The 15,137-nt window shown below is 51.8% G+C and overlaps 3 protein-coding genes across 3 annotated transcripts; all 3 read left to right on the forward strand.

Moving 5' to 3' along the window:
- Positions 1–1,321: 1,321 nt before the first annotated feature.
- A1O9_02370 (glycosyl hydrolase family 10) lies at positions 1,322–2,689 on the forward strand (the record flags this gene model as incomplete). Its single annotated transcript, XM_013407944.1, has 3 exons — positions 1,322–1,624; positions 1,679–2,053; positions 2,120–2,689. 3 exons carry the CDS (start codon positions 1,322–1,324, stop codon positions 2,687–2,689), a joined length of 1,248 nt encoding a protein of 415 aa, XP_013263398.1.
- A 3,631-nt stretch (positions 2,690–6,320) lies between these two features.
- Positions 6,321–8,408, forward strand: A1O9_02371 (esterase/lipase; the record flags this gene model as incomplete). The annotated part of the gene is made up of 1 exon (XM_013407945.1): positions 6,321–8,408. The coding sequence occupies one exon, from the start codon at positions 6,321–6,323 to the stop codon at positions 8,406–8,408; it is 2,088 nt and encodes a 695-aa protein (XP_013263399.1).
- Positions 8,409–11,826: 3,418 nt separating this feature from the next.
- A1O9_02372 (uncharacterized protein) lies at positions 11,827–14,509 on the forward strand (the record flags this gene model as incomplete). Its single annotated transcript, XM_013407946.1, has 2 exons — positions 11,827–14,310; positions 14,366–14,509. 2 exons carry the CDS (start codon positions 11,827–11,829, stop codon positions 14,507–14,509), a joined length of 2,628 nt encoding a protein of 875 aa, XP_013263400.1.
- Positions 14,510–15,137: the final 628 nt, after the last annotated feature.

The following is a 15,137-nucleotide window of genomic DNA, read 5'->3' on the forward strand; positions in this document are numbered from 1 at the left end:
AGGTCCACTTTGCAGACACCCTTACCTCAGCCTGAAAGATCGAATTATCCATGGGAGTCGTACCACCGAAAGTCGGGGGAAGAGTCCAACTCGTGATCCTAGAGCCGTTGATCAGCCGTCAATTACTCTGGAGGGAAGATAAGCTCCAAACGGGCAGGGGAAGAGCAACAAGCGCATCGATGAGAGACATCTAGATTGCTTGGAGACGGCTCAATGCACTTCCAACGATGGAGGAGTAATCGAGTTGTCAGAATGTCTTATCATTGGCCCGGCCTCTCAAGACAATTGCCAGCCAGTCCTTCCATACGGAGACTGAAGCTGGAGAGAGAGAAATGTGGATGACTTTGTGGAATCTGGCAGCGACTTGGCCCCACATGCTACCAGGGTTCACGCCCGGTTTTATGACTAAACTCCAAAAGGGACGGCGGAGGCTGGCATTCGACGACAGGGGTTTCTAGAAGCATTGACTGTTCTGGTATTGATGAATTTATCCTATTTAGCCGGCACTCAATCCTGGGACGTCGGGCTCTCCTATGGCAAATCACATGGATGACTTTCTCCATACACCCGCACCTGCTCATACGCCTGCACACGAGCTCTACCGCCACAACCGCCACCGAAAAGGAGGACATGAATCAAGAAAGGACCTTGATATGGAGTCCGGGGCTTTTCGTCGTATAGTAGCACTGGCTATTTCAGCACGCCCACCATATGCTTAGCCTGAATGGCTTGATCTCAAGTCATTGGCCTGGCTCTTACTGCCAGAGAGGAGAACAGTACCGACAAGTATTCCGAGCAGCACGAAGCTGAGCTTCTCCTTCAAAGTCGTCGTTGCCGAGGCTTGCAAGGCTCGGTTTTGTGAGAGACCTTGATCCGAAGGCTTTCAATATAGCCTCTCTCTACTCCATGGTTGGAGGAGGGGACAAGGCATGAGCAAGCAAAAGCGAATCTCCCGAACCTCATCTCAAACACGATCGCAGAGTATACCAGAGTACTATGGTTTGCTCCCCCGAATCAGGAAGCCAGATATTGGGGTATACTCCCAACTACCCAGTTGAGCTTCCCATGTACAGGCCAGCCGGCTGATACATCTGATTAAATGTATGCGTCACCATTGAGCCGCAACACTGTCTCCGCAGAAGTGCCTCCATGGATCGACACCGTGCAATCTTGATCTACAACGAGAGTTCGACGGCATTTGCCTGCCACCGAAGTATATGTAGACGGGTGTCGAATGGTAGGTAGCTCACGGTAGCTTTGTTCGAGGTCGCTCCCTCTCGTTGTGCCACCTTTGAAATCTCATCTTCAGCTGCTTGTCATCATGCGGTGTCCCAAGAGCCTCCTGCTCGCCATTTGCGCGACTCTTGTCGCCTCGAATCCTGTGAAGAATGGGTGGCCAACGACAGCAAACTGGGCTACAACTCGAGGCTGGCCACATCAGTCTCCACCGGCGCAACAAACTGAATTATCGCAGACACCCCCGCCAGAGCCAGCTTCGTCGAGGCCTTCATCAGTTCCTGCACCGACCTGTCAAGGATATTTTGAACCCACTGCTCCACCTTACTTGAACGACCTGGCCCAAGCAGCAGGGAAGTTGTATTTCGGAAGTGCGACGGATCAGCCCGTAAGTGGCCAACAATCACGAGCTTCGTTCTCAATTACTGACCAGTAGTTATAGGGGACAGGTGAAGATGAAAACATTCTATACCAAACCATTCTCAACAATACTCACATATTCGGCCAAATCACACCTGCAAACTACATGAAATTCTGCGCCACAGAGCCTGAGCAAGGAGTATTCAATTTCACTGGTGGACAGGTGGCGGTTGACATTGCCAAAGACCGCGGGAAATACCTGCGGTGCTACAACCTCGTGTGGAACTCTCAGTTGAGCGACTGGGTCATCGATGGCACCTGGACAGCGGAGACGCTGACAGCAGTCATGGAAAACCACATAAAGACACTGATCACGCATTTCCAGGATCACTGCTATGCTTGGGACGTCATAAATGAGGCACTCTTTTGCAACGGGAGCTTTTCTCCTAGCATCTGGGTGAGCTTTTCCGGGAGAGGTCGGCGTGGTTCTCAATCAGGAATTTTAAGCTAATGAAAACTCAAGTATGATACCATTGGACCCAAGTACTTCATCCTTGCCTTCCAATTTGCCCAAGAAGCTGTCGAGGCAACTGGGAAGGACATCAAACGGTACTACAACGACTACGGCATTGGCGACACTGGTAACAAGACGCAAGCAGTGTATGGCCTGATTAAAGAATTGCAATCCCGGGAAATCCGTATCGACGGCATCGGGCCCGAATCTCATTTCATCGTTGGAGAGACACCGAGCCGTGAAGAGCAAGCTGCGGCCAAACAAGGCTACGTCTCCCTTGGGGTCGAAGTCGCCACCACGGAGCTTGACATACGGTTCGAGTTCGCGAATGCCACCAACGCGACCGGCTTCGCCATCCAGGCTCAAAACTACTACGACTCGGTGGCTAGTTGCATCGATGTCGACGGCTGCGTCGGAATCACTGTGTGGGACTTTGACGACCAGTATTCCTGGATCCCGTTGACGTTTGAGGGCCAAGGTGCTGCTACGCTGTACAATGGGGACTTTACGAGAAAGCCCGCTTATTACGCGGTCGGGGATGCTCTGCAGAGCACGCCTTGCTCTGTGCGTTCTGCATAGAGAGTCTTGGGACACGTGTAGATCGACATTCTATACCTCGTTCTTCCCATACCGTTTTTAGCTAGTTACCTCCACAAAGTCGTGCCAATTACGCTGTAACAGCTTCCCCGTGCGTCTGTCTATACCCATATAGCTATTCTTTGACTATACTCTCCAGGACGGGGTTCAACGACCAATGAAGAAGCGGAATACTGCTGCAAGCTTGGGTCTCGGAAAAGCCAGTACGAAACTGTATTCTTTGTGTGTGTGACTCTTGGAGCCCTGCAGATTTCAGGCCTCCCTCCGCGCCGCCGAATTCTCGCTACGAAGTCGCGCCGAACGCCTCTCGTTTGCGACCCATGTCCATACCCCCGCGTCATGCAATGTACTACATTGGCGCAAGACACGTCCAATCGTTTGCTGCTTCGGGTAAAACGGTACATTTGGAGCTTGTGCTCGCCACCGAAGATGTGCCGTCTCGTTCCTGAATGGTGGTGGAGTTTTGTGATGCCGTACTTGCTCAGTCAATGATCACCAGATCGACATCTAGTCTGAGAAGAGCAGGAGGATTTTCTTCGAAGAGCCACGCGAGGCTCGCTGTTTGGTAGTTTTGGTTCTAGTTGCGGAGTATGTTTAAGTCTATAGGGGTTATCCTTTTGTCAGACTCGCAAATCCTTTTGCTTGGAAGTGCTTGGAACGGGGCAGGGAACTGTAGCCACAGTGCTTGGTTTGCGATCATATCTCCAAAGAGCCTCGAGCAATGGTTCAGGATAACTGCTAAATAGCTGTGAATCCATACAAGACAAAAGTAGTATCTGCCGAACCGCCAACGGCGTCACAAGATTGCCTTTTTGTTTTGCCGTACAATTCATCCCTGGGGTCTGTACCGAACTTGAACCAAGCGAAAAACAGGTCTGCAGGCTGATTGGCCAACTTACCGTCAAGTTACCATATTCACTTTTCCGGCTGTTGAGTAGTAGCAGATCTGAATTTAGATCACGATCTAGACAACTAGTTCAAGTTTGTATTTGTGTTGCGGATCTCCGATCGTGGTCGAGAAAACCTGTCTAAGAAGAAAATGGCGCAAGCTTTTCTGGCAAGCCTTGTGACAAGCCAGCCCCACAGGATATGCATGCTAGATCGAGTGTTGTATGACCCTTGCATCCAGGGACAAGAAATATGGGGTAAATGAATTCAGCCTGATATTGAAGTCCCCAGAACCGTCAGGCGGATAGACCAGGATGGTCGAAATTGCCCGACACTCACGCGACTTCATGTCATGCTTCTATGGTGAAGATAATTCTACCGAGTCCCGGGAGACACATAGTGATCAGCGGATACAACACCTTGGTATGACACGTGTCGTCGTCAATTCAATGCCCAATACTTCGTAGTCAAACCTGTTCGTTGCCTCGACAATAGTGCCCTCTGGTGGGCCGAAGAAAACGCGCACGGCTTCGTCCAGTTCAGATATCACTATTGCAACAAGCTCAAAATGTAATGTCCGAACGTGATGATATTCAGCTCTATTGCCTTTGTCACGGGAAAAAGGTAGAAGCCATGTTTGGACACGTCGGGGACAATATCCAAACATCAGACTGGAGGACGGTGGTGGCGAGAATGACCGGTCCACCTTGGATCAGCTCAAGGTCTAGATCGTCAGCGACTAAGGTGAGGGCTATTCAGAGCATTCCGCTATTGGCAATTCTGAATCTCTGTATCAACTTCTGATACAGGGCCTAGGACTCGAGACGAGGAACTGTTTATGGATAATGCCCTTTGCAGCCTAATGAAAACCTCTTGCCTCGGGTAGATCCTAGTAATGAGGCAGGAAACATTGTATGTCCGAGGACGGAACGAGATCTAGAGGAGGATCGCCCCAGTAGATATAGTTTGAAGACTACCAAAGTAAGTACTAAGAGACCAGTGCCACGAGGTTTGGGGAAAGGTGTTTGGAGTCTTATGTGATTCGCACCAATGCACCTTGAGGCTCTGGTCGCCGGTCTAATTACCAACCAAGCGCTTAGCTGAGAAACCGACGGCCTCACATGGGAAGAACTTCCCCTTCATGAAGAGAACGCTCAACCACCCCAGTTGTGTCTTCCGGACCAATCGGGTTCTGGCTTGCTCAGATGCGAGATCGCTTGGCTCGAGCCTGGGAGCATTGGTTCATGCCGTAAGAACCCAGGTGTCGGCTCGATCTCGCCGCGGTGGTGTGTCCAAAGCGCCGTCAATGGTTACCAGCTCTGCCACAGGGTTCGCTTTGATAATTGATTTGAGTGAATGTTGGCGCATCCCACTGGTGTGTAGAAGCATACAACGGAGGTAATATCATGGAGGACACGTAGTTGCGTGCTTGCGCTTAGTATGTCCAGCCTGCAGCATTCTATCATTAAAGCGTTCGCAGATGCCTTCATCGTATTTACATGGGTCCTTTGACTGAAGGCGCAGCGGGAGGAGCAAACCCTCGGTGTTCTACATATAGCCGGAAGGCAAATCGAAAAGCAGTGCTCTTCCGTTTCTAGCTGTCTCTTCACGTAGCAGAGTTCCATCCAGGAGATGAAGACCGCATCGTCCGTTCGTCCTTTGGCAGGGGGCGATAATGGTCAGTCACGTGAATGAGAAAGTAGCCATGTGCAGGCTGCCTATGGACATCACCAAAGTTCCGGGATGGCGAGCTGGCAAATCTAGTACTGGCTCATTGTCGCAGCAGCAGAATGGCACCTCGGAAGGCAAACAGGGACTCACGCATTCTAAAGAGGAACAGCGAGTGAGAATAAGGCTAATATAAGTGAAGAAGCGCGGGGATCATGTCAACCTGAGGGCATTGTTTAAGCAACATCAAGCAACAATCTCGACTTTTAAACGAGGCGCGCGGCAAGGATGAGAAAAGAGGCGTCTGACGGAAATATGGACTGAATGTGCGGCGTTGCTGATGTGACTCGGTTCATAGGTGAACACCAACAGGTCACAAGAAAGGCTTGTCAGACGGATTTCCATAAAGTCTGCAACGTCGATCTGTTCGATGAGGGGAAATCGGACTGGGAGGTGTGTGTCACACACTGTGTCCACTCCTGAAGCTTTGTCCTCCGGATGCCAGAAAGCCCTTGATGGCAAGAAGCAGCAAGCTGGTGTACGAGGGTGATTATACAGGAGCACAATTAGGCTAAAACCAAAGATGAGAAATTGATCCAGCCTCGCTGCCCTCAAGCTCCGGACAAGTGGTTATGATCATGCAGAATCTCGACGGCACTTGAAAGGGATCGACAAATTCAGATCCGATATTCCACCAATCTATGACGATCATCTATCCACCAACAGGGTTCTCCAGACACACACAAGCCTGTCTGCATAACCTGGGTCCTTTGTACATCGACATATTCTTCCGAGTCGAACGGCTCTCATTCCGCAATCGTGCGTTGTATGCTCCCGGACAGTGCCTGAAAGCAAACTGCCTCAATGCAGGAAGAGAGTCATTGGTTTTCGCTTTTAGGGAAAGGGCTCCATGAAAATGTGTCCCTCCTGAGAACTCAAGGAAGCTTCCTAGATGTGTGTGTGATGATGGTAAGGGCGTTTCCATAAATTTGATTTGACATCCAAGCTTTAGCTGTTGCAGTTTCACCTTGAATGTCCTCCCAATCCCCGCAGCATCATGTCTTTGCTTCGAGCCTTGCTGTCCCTGGCTGCCTTGTCGTTCGTTGCTCTTGGACATCCATACCAATCGCCTCGTGGTGCCTCTCCAACCGTATGCAATGCCGCGACCTCGTTAACATTGCTCTATCAAAATAATCTGAATGCTTCAGACGATGACAATCACGTCGGGGCGATCGTTCTGGATCCCATGACAGCGGAGAGCGGAGCGGCAGCATGTGGATCGCTAAGTGAAGCGCTCATTACGCAGACAATCCTTCAAAATTACAGTTCAGATTTATCCTCTGCGCTGGCTTATGTCGCATACTCATCAACGCCGAATCAGGCTTACCACGTCGCCGGTGGCGTCTTGCAACTTTCTCCTGGCGGTGGTTTTTCATTAACAGATTGCCCAGAAGGTGGCACCGAACTCCCTGTGCTTTGCACTCAATCGAACAACGACAGTCAACCGCCAAACTCTACTGCCTCTAATCTGAACGGAGTTTCTGTCGCCGCGGCTGGCAATATCTACGGCGGGTATCGCAACAAGAAGTCCTTCCGGTTTCTTGGTATCAGGTATGCAGAACCGCCACAGCGTTTTGAGTATTCCCGGCTGTACTCTGGTTCTGGAGAGATGGTCAACGCGACCGGCTATGGAGAGCAATGCGCGCAAGGCAGCGGTGGCAGTGAAGATTGTCTCTTTCTCAACATCCAGACACCCCATATCCCAAAAGCCGGCTCAACGATAAGCTTACGACCAGTCTTGTTCTGGGTCCATGGTGGAGGTTTCACTGGAGGTACAGGTTCTGACCCGTTGAGTGATGGCGGGAACCTTGCGTCCAGGGAGGACATTGTGGTTGTCACCATCAATTACCGCCTCTCAACTCTGGGTTTTCTAGCCATTCCTGGGACCGATATCAAGGGCAACTTTGGTATCGCCGACCAAATTGTTGCATTGCAGTGGACGGTACGTAATATTGCTAGTTTCGGCGGAGATCCCAGCAAGATCACGATTATGGGCGAAAGTGCCGGAGCAGGTTCAGTTCGCACCTTGCTGGGGAGTCCACCTGCAATAGGCCTGTTCCAAGGAGCTGTTGCAATGTCAAACCTGGGAGGTGGCCAGACCCTTGGTCTGGACAGCGACTATGGGACGACGTACTCTTCATACTGCACGATCAACGAGTCGTATACTCTTGCTGGGCCCCGGATATTCAATGCTTCTAATTGTACAATGGGCAGTTTGAACGACAAAATCACATGCCTAAAACAATTCAATGCCACCGAGTTGGTATCACTCGAGACGGTGGCCCGATATGTGGTCCAGGACGGTGTCATTGTGAACACCCCGCAGCTCAACGTGTTCAATCAGAACGGCAGCTCGGCACATGTTCCTATCATGTTCGGCGTCACTGAAAACGACGGGGCGTCTTTCTCCACGCTTTCAGCAACCCCTGTACAGAATCTCACGGAAGGCATCATGACTGGTCTGGGCATCAATGAATCATACGCCGAAGCAATCATTGCATCCGGGTTGTTTACTTTTCATTCCACTGGAAATTTGACTTTGGATGCTTTCAATGTCTCCCAGCGCGTTGCTACTGACAAGACATTCCGGTGCATCGACCAAGCGACTGTCTACGCGGGTGCAGCAACAGGGGCATTCCCAGCCGCGTATTACTATCAATTCCAGCGCACAATCAACGGATACAATCCTAACGACGTCCCGGATGCCCCTGTCACACCCGGCTTTCCATACGGAAATCCGAACCTCCCGTATTTCAAGCTTCACGGGGCAGATATGGACTGGGCCTTCGGCAACTTCTACAAGCCGCTCCGTGATGCCAACGATCTCTACTCTGTACAATTGGTCAGCGGGTATTTTGCCGAATTCGTGAAAACCGGACAGCCAAACCCGAATGTGGAGTACCTGAAAGTGAGAGGCTACGGAACGACGTTGAAGGGTGTGCAGCAGGCAGGCAGGTGGGAGAAGGTCGCAAGCAAAGAGGGACCGATTATGTTCCTGGACTATCCGGCTAACTCGGGCGTGTTTGTGGATGTCCAGCAGTGTAGTTGGTTGAACTATAGCATTGGATACTATCTTGGGAAATGATGAGGCTGCAGTGGGGAGTCAGACCAATGGCTCTGTGTTGGATAAGTGTTGCAGAGAATCCATACATTGGCGATGGATGGTTAGAGGACAAGGCGATGGCGGGATGCTTTACGGTGTAAGTAGATCCTTTGGTACGGACGAAACTATCCGAAGCACGATACCAATCGCAGTTTCCCAATGCATGTTGATAGTGCCAGGTAGAACAGGCTAATGCTGTAACCAATGGTGGACATATCAGCCGTAGAGGATGGAAAGGACAACCGAGAAAGTCTCCTCAATGTGGATGATTTTGCAGACCGACGATGACCGATGCATTTTAGCCGGAATCCCTATCAATTCTATCGAGACTACATAGTTCCAAAGACTCCATTTCTCCGAGAAACGACTACCTCAATACAGTTCCCCGTTCAGCTGCTCAGATGTCGTCTCTGGGGGGACATAGTCGAATGATGCGAGGCCGAGCATGAAACAAGCTGATGGCCAGAACCGTAATACGTACATCTTCCTGATTTAGTATGGTTTCTAGGTCATCCAAACCAGTTTTTTCGGGGTATTCTTTCTGACGGTCGAGATTTCAGAATACGCGAAATTTCGCATCGGACGAGTCTCGTCATCTTGTCAACAGGAATCACGGTCGAGCAAAGGTCGGTCCTGGTCACATCGAAGATCCAGGCCAAACAGCAGGAGAAGAGCAGACGACCCTCACACCATCACATTATACCTCACCAATTGAACACTTCTTCAGATTAACGCTTGAGAGGTGAACGGAAAGGGAGAATATGTGGGGGGAAACACACCAGAGACCGGAAGTTTATCGAAATGACCGAGACGAGGGCGGATGTGCTCCCTGATAAAACCTGGCGACTGTGAACGCCAAACCAGATGGCTTGAGATGTGCAAGGACAGCAGGATGTCGCGCTCAAGACTCAGCATAAGCCAAGCTATGTTGTCTGTTCATCTAAGCCGCAGCTATCCTCGTCGTTAGGGTGGCAATTAGTAGCGTTGATGATTCATCAGAGCTGGATAAGATCACATTAAGCTACTGCTGCTGTACCTCACAGGAGCGGTTTTGCTCGACAAGATGCTTTCATACATCAACAAAACTCGGTGTACTCCGTACGGATTCTGATGATGCTTCGGTCAGCATGTTGGATCTTGGGAGTCCGTGGTGGAACGAGTGAGTGGTTCAACAACCTGGATTTGGCGCCAGCCCCGGTGCCCACACGATGCTGAGTTCGGTGGTCGTGCCAACATCAACTCAGCGATCGAGTGGTCGATCAGATGACAAGGAAGTGACCAGTCAATCACTCTGACACTGCCCCGTAGAGCATGCTCGCTCGCCGGCGTGCGGCAGGTTGGAATTGGAAATTGTCATTCTCGCAGGCCAATGCCTAAAATGGGCGGTCAAAAGCGAAAATCGCGGTCGGCAGTTTTAAGTCATGGGTATGCAGCATTAGGGGCCTGGTCACCAAGAGGCAGCCGAATCATGATCCTTACAAGGGGATTGTCACATGTGAGAAATTGATTTCAATGCAGGGAGCAAAAGAGATGCTTGCAAGAGGCTGCCATGAACCTGTCTGCAAAGAAGGGTACGTGGTCCTATTTCTAGGACCAAGGTCGCCGAGGACGGAAATGAGATCCCTTTGATTCACATCTTGAGCACATCGAGCAGATGTGCCTGCTCAGGGAATAGTGGTACGAGGGAGTGAAGCTCGGACGAGCCATAACGGGCTCTTCTAGGTAATGAGAGTTCAACTAACAGACTCAACTAGCCAGAGGGAGAGACCCCCAAGGCCCGAGGGCAGTGATGAGTTAGGGGAGTTAGTTAGGCGACGGGTAAGCCTGAGGGGCCCAGCGGCCCGGCGGCCCAGTCGAAATGATGCCTAGGCCTGCTAGGCCTCCTTGTTCCAAGGGACTGCTTGCCGGCGGCTCATGCCGGGGACGTGACTGGACTGGGACTCTGACTGGACTGGACCTATGCAAAACCATCGAGTTTTGGTCCCCCGGCTCATCGATCAGACGAGCCCCGCCTTCTCCCTTCTCCACACTTTGTCCAGGTTTGACGCAAGAAAGTAAAGATCCGGTGGATATGGGTCTGGCCACTCTGGTGAGAGGCACGGCACTTGTTTACGAGGCTTGGTCCCGAGCACTCTTGTGTGATAGTAACGGAGTCAGTCCTGCTTGGAATCAAGATGTAATTTCCTTGCGAGTTGTTGGTATGGGTAATGAGGGCGAGTATGAGAGCCCGGTAGTGCTCATAGTAATGATATTGATATTATTCCCATAGCCTCCACTGACAGTGTGTGGAGGGCGGGCTTGGCGGTCGTTCTTCGAGTGCTCCGTACTCCGTACTCCGTGCCTGGGTAGTTCCTTCCTCACGTCCTGACTCCTCACGCTACCTCGACGCGTGCTTTCCCGCATTTGCTCATCACTCGTTATGCACCTGCCCAAGAGAGGAAAGCGACCAGAAAGTAGGCATGAACGCAAGACAGCAAGAAGGGCAAGGACTTAGAAGGTGACCTGATCTGATCTGATCTGATGGCGTCTGATTCGGGCTTTTTGCCACGGCCTGCCTCTCCGTGCGCCTCTCCGTGTCTCCCTCTGCAACATCTCTCTCCCTCCCTCTCGCCCTCTCTCGTCCTCGATCGTGCTCTCGCGCCCTCTCGCGCCCCCTTCACCACTTCCCTGGGGCCCCTCCTCCTCCACCCCTGTCCTCTGTAAGATCAAATCCCTAATCCCGTATTTTCTGTCCGACTGGAGCCCTGCAGCTTGGAGCCCCATTGAATCGTTGACTCGCTGTGGCCCTGCTGGATCAAGCCGTCTCGGACAAACTTCCACCATCGGCTGACCGAGCACCTCTATACTCGTCCAGTAGCTAGCTGACGTCCACACTTCAGACTCCAGTGCCGACCCCGCCTCTTTCTACCCTGCTCCATTATCGCTCCTGCACCTCTACACCCTACTCGTTGACACCCGCTCCTGCACCCCATCGAGCCATGTGTTGCGCTTTCCTCCATTTCTACTGGGGGTCCCCGTCCCTCGGCCTGTGGTCTTTTCATCCCCAAATGACCACAAATTTTTGTCCACCACCAGATCCTCCACATTACTGCGAATTGCCTGACTGGTCAGTGGTCGCTGCTCAGTCCTCACAGTCTTCACAGGCCCAATCCCGAGTTGTAGCATCTGGCACCACCGCTCGCTTCCACTCTCTTTGCGGCTGCCCTTGCCCTGGCGAACAACAGTCCAGCCCCGAGCCCGGTCTCGAAAAGTGCTCTGGTGAACTCGACTTCCTCCATCGCTGCAGTGCTACAGCACACTTTCTACCACTTCCGGAACACTTCCCAGTCTCCAAGCGGATGATACGAGAGATGTGTTGAGCCGCAACTTAAACCTCCAGCATCGTTTTACACACGTCGACATGCTGTCTCGAATTCCGCCCCAGACTCAGACTCACACCTCCTACCCCGAATACCATGACTACTCCCAGCGGCCCGAACTAATCACCTCGGTGCCTCAGCACCTATCCTCCACCACCCAGCAGGACCGTCAGACTTTCAAGACCGAGAACCTGCAGGCCGGCCGTAAAAGAACAGACTCCGAGGTGGATGGCGATGAATCCGGCGAAGCAGCGGCCGTCCGCCGCCGCATAAGTCGAGCCTGCGACCAATGCAACCAACTTCGAACAAAGTGCGATGGGAAACAACCTTGCGCCCACTGTACTGATAACGCCCTCGCTTGCGAGTATGCACGGGCCCATAAGAAACGAGGTCGTGCGCCCAAGAAGGAGATGGACCAGGTGGACCAGATGGACGATCCTCCTTTCTCGAATCCCAGCATGAACCATAGTACGCAACCTAATGGAATGCCGCAGCTGGGACACAGAAAGTACTCGAATACCACATATGCTGGCCAAGACCATCTAGCCGATGGCCATGCTCTACCATCAAACAACACTCCACCGTCTGCCACCTTCGACCCGAATCACCAGACGGCCTTTTTCGCCGGCTTCGATCACTCCTCCGGCTTGAACATGCCTGCTTCGGGCCAGATGCACGAGATAGACCAGTCACTCGTACCTCAGATGAACCAAGCTCGAGCCCTTGATTTCTCAGTCCCAAATCCAGCCTACTCTACTCAAGGACTCGACCAGATGCATGTCCAGGGTGTCAACACGGGTTTTGGCTTCCCTCTCGGAGATGACTATTCGGTAGCATTCATGGGCAAAGCTCCCATGGTTGAATCCCCGGATTGGCTATCTCTCACATCCCCTTTGTTTGTCACCGAACCTCTTCCTAACCAACCGAGGATTACAGACACATTGAGATATCCTGTGCTTCGACCTCTCCTGCCCCATATTGAGTCCATCATTCCCCAAAGCCTGGCCTGTGATCTACTGGAACAGTACTTTACTAGCACCACCTCAGCATATCTGAGACCTGCCAATCCATATGTGCTGGGCTACATTTTCCGCAAAAAATCGATCCTCCATCCCACAGACCCTCGCCCATGCACACCTGCTTTGCTGGCAAGTATGCTTTGGACAGCTGCACAAACGAGTGATGCAGCCTTCTTGACTGCACACCTTGACGCGCGTGGACGTATCTGTCAAAGGCTGCTGGAGTTGACGATAAATATGTTGAAGCCACTCATTCATAGCCACCCAAACACCAGTGCTGCTACCCCCAACCCTAATTACCCTCAGATGATATCTAGCGACGCTGGTTTGGGAGCTTTGGTAGTCCCAACACATTCTCCTGGAAGCGCAATCGACCGGTCACAGATTGACAACCTGGCTACATATATTCACTTAGCGACCGTCGTCTCCGCCAGTGAGCGTAAAGCGGCAAGCTTGCGGTGGTGGAATGCGGCCTGGTCTTTGGCTCGCGAGACTCGCCTCGGTCGTGAGCTTCCCTTGAACCCTACCGAACAGGATGGAGAGGACACGGGCAAGATTTCAGGAGACAACCAGTCAAGCGAGGGTCGGAAGAATTCCGTGGACGAAAACCGCCGGAAGGCTGTGGGGTATGTCTCCGAAGAGGAGCGGGAAGAGCGACGCAGAACGTGGTGGCTTCTCTATATGCAAGACCGTCACCTGGCGCTCTGCTATAATCGACCAATGTTCTTCCTCAACAAAGAGTGTGAGGGTCTACTGCAACCATTGGATGATGATTTATTTCAAGCCGGCAAGTTCGAGCGAGCCTCTGATTTGAATTATCGTCGTCGCGGGTTGAACATCGAATGCACATCGCATAGCGTTTTTGGCTATTTCTTACCTCTGATGGTGATACTGGGAGAGATTCTAGATCTCAATCATGCAAGGAATCGACCGCGATTTGGCCCCAGATCACAGCAGCCCAAGAGCTGGGATGATGCTACGGACGAGATTACGCAACAGCTGGAAATGTACGGCCAAAGTCTGAAGGACTTTGAGGCATCCAGTGGGCACGTGTCAGACACCAGCCACAACGATGTCGTCACACCGTCAGTGGTCTCTGCAGGTACCAATGATTCACACAGCGCTTCGGAACTGGCATTGCAGACCAAAACAGTGGTTGCGTACGGCACGCATATTATGCATGTGCTCCATATCTTGTTGACGGGAAAATGGGACCCGATCGCCCTGCTCGACGACAATGATCTGTGGATATCATCGCAGTCATTTGTCACCGCTACGGGCCACGCCGTGAGTGCTGCTGAAGCCGTGGCTGAGATTATCGAAGACGATCCGGATCTGAGCTTCATGCCCTTCTTCTTCGGGGTGTATCTCCTTCAGGGCAGTTTCCTCCTCCTGCTATTTGCAGACAAATTGCAAGGCGATGTCAGCCCGGACGTGGTCAAGGCTTGTGAGACAATTGTTCGAGCACACGAAGCATGTGTAGCAACTCTCGACACTCAATATCAGGTACTCTCTTTGGGCCCTCCCGCGTTGTGATACGGTTGTGCTGACAAATGAACAGCGAAACTTCCGAAAAGTGATGCGATCAGCGCTTCAGCAGGTTCGTGGCAGAATACCAGAGGATGTGGCCGAACAGCAACATTGGCGGCGTGAGGTCCTGGCCCTGTACCGATGGACAGGCGATGGGACAGGTCTTGCTCTTTGAACAACGCGATAACAGGGCGGACTTTCTCGTTCTCCGACGACCGAAATTGAATCAACGGCAATGAAACAGGGACAAGGGTCCTGACGATGCTAACCGCTACTTAGCCTAGTGGCGTGATAGCAACCACCATTCTCTCTGTGAGGTTCCAGTACCTGGGACGGTAGACGAAGGATGGACTGCTTGTTGTGGCCAATCGCATATCAATCGATCTCTCTAGTGCAGCCACTGGGAGGGCTTATCAGCAACCAAGAACTGTTCAGTCATGAGAGCACGGAGGTTGGCTCTTTGCATACCACCCGAGGGCACATGTCAATTTTGCCAGGTTGTGTCATCAACGAGATATGACGATGAGATGGAATCGCATTGCTTGTCTCACAATATCACACACCTCTTTTGCGGGGATGACAGCTGGGAATGGTAAGTCGGGGCTTTGAGGGAATTTGATCCAGTCCCATAGAGGGCAATAATGCCTGCAATCAAAGTTGCAGCTGCACGACATTACAGTCTTCTGGACCTTGAGATTCAGAGCCGCTACTGGACGGAGACATGACGAATACTTGAGATTTATGAATGATGAAAAAGGGTGTCACTCTCGCAAACCAGGAAGCGATTGGGTAGAAATCTCCGT

Source organism: Exophiala aquamarina, assembly GCF_000709125.1.
Source record: "Exophiala aquamarina CBS 119918 chromosome Unknown aczIA-supercont1.2, whole genome shotgun sequence".
Classification (NCBI taxonomy): Eukaryota; Fungi; Ascomycota; class Eurotiomycetes; order Chaetothyriales; family Herpotrichiellaceae; genus Exophiala; species Exophiala aquamarina.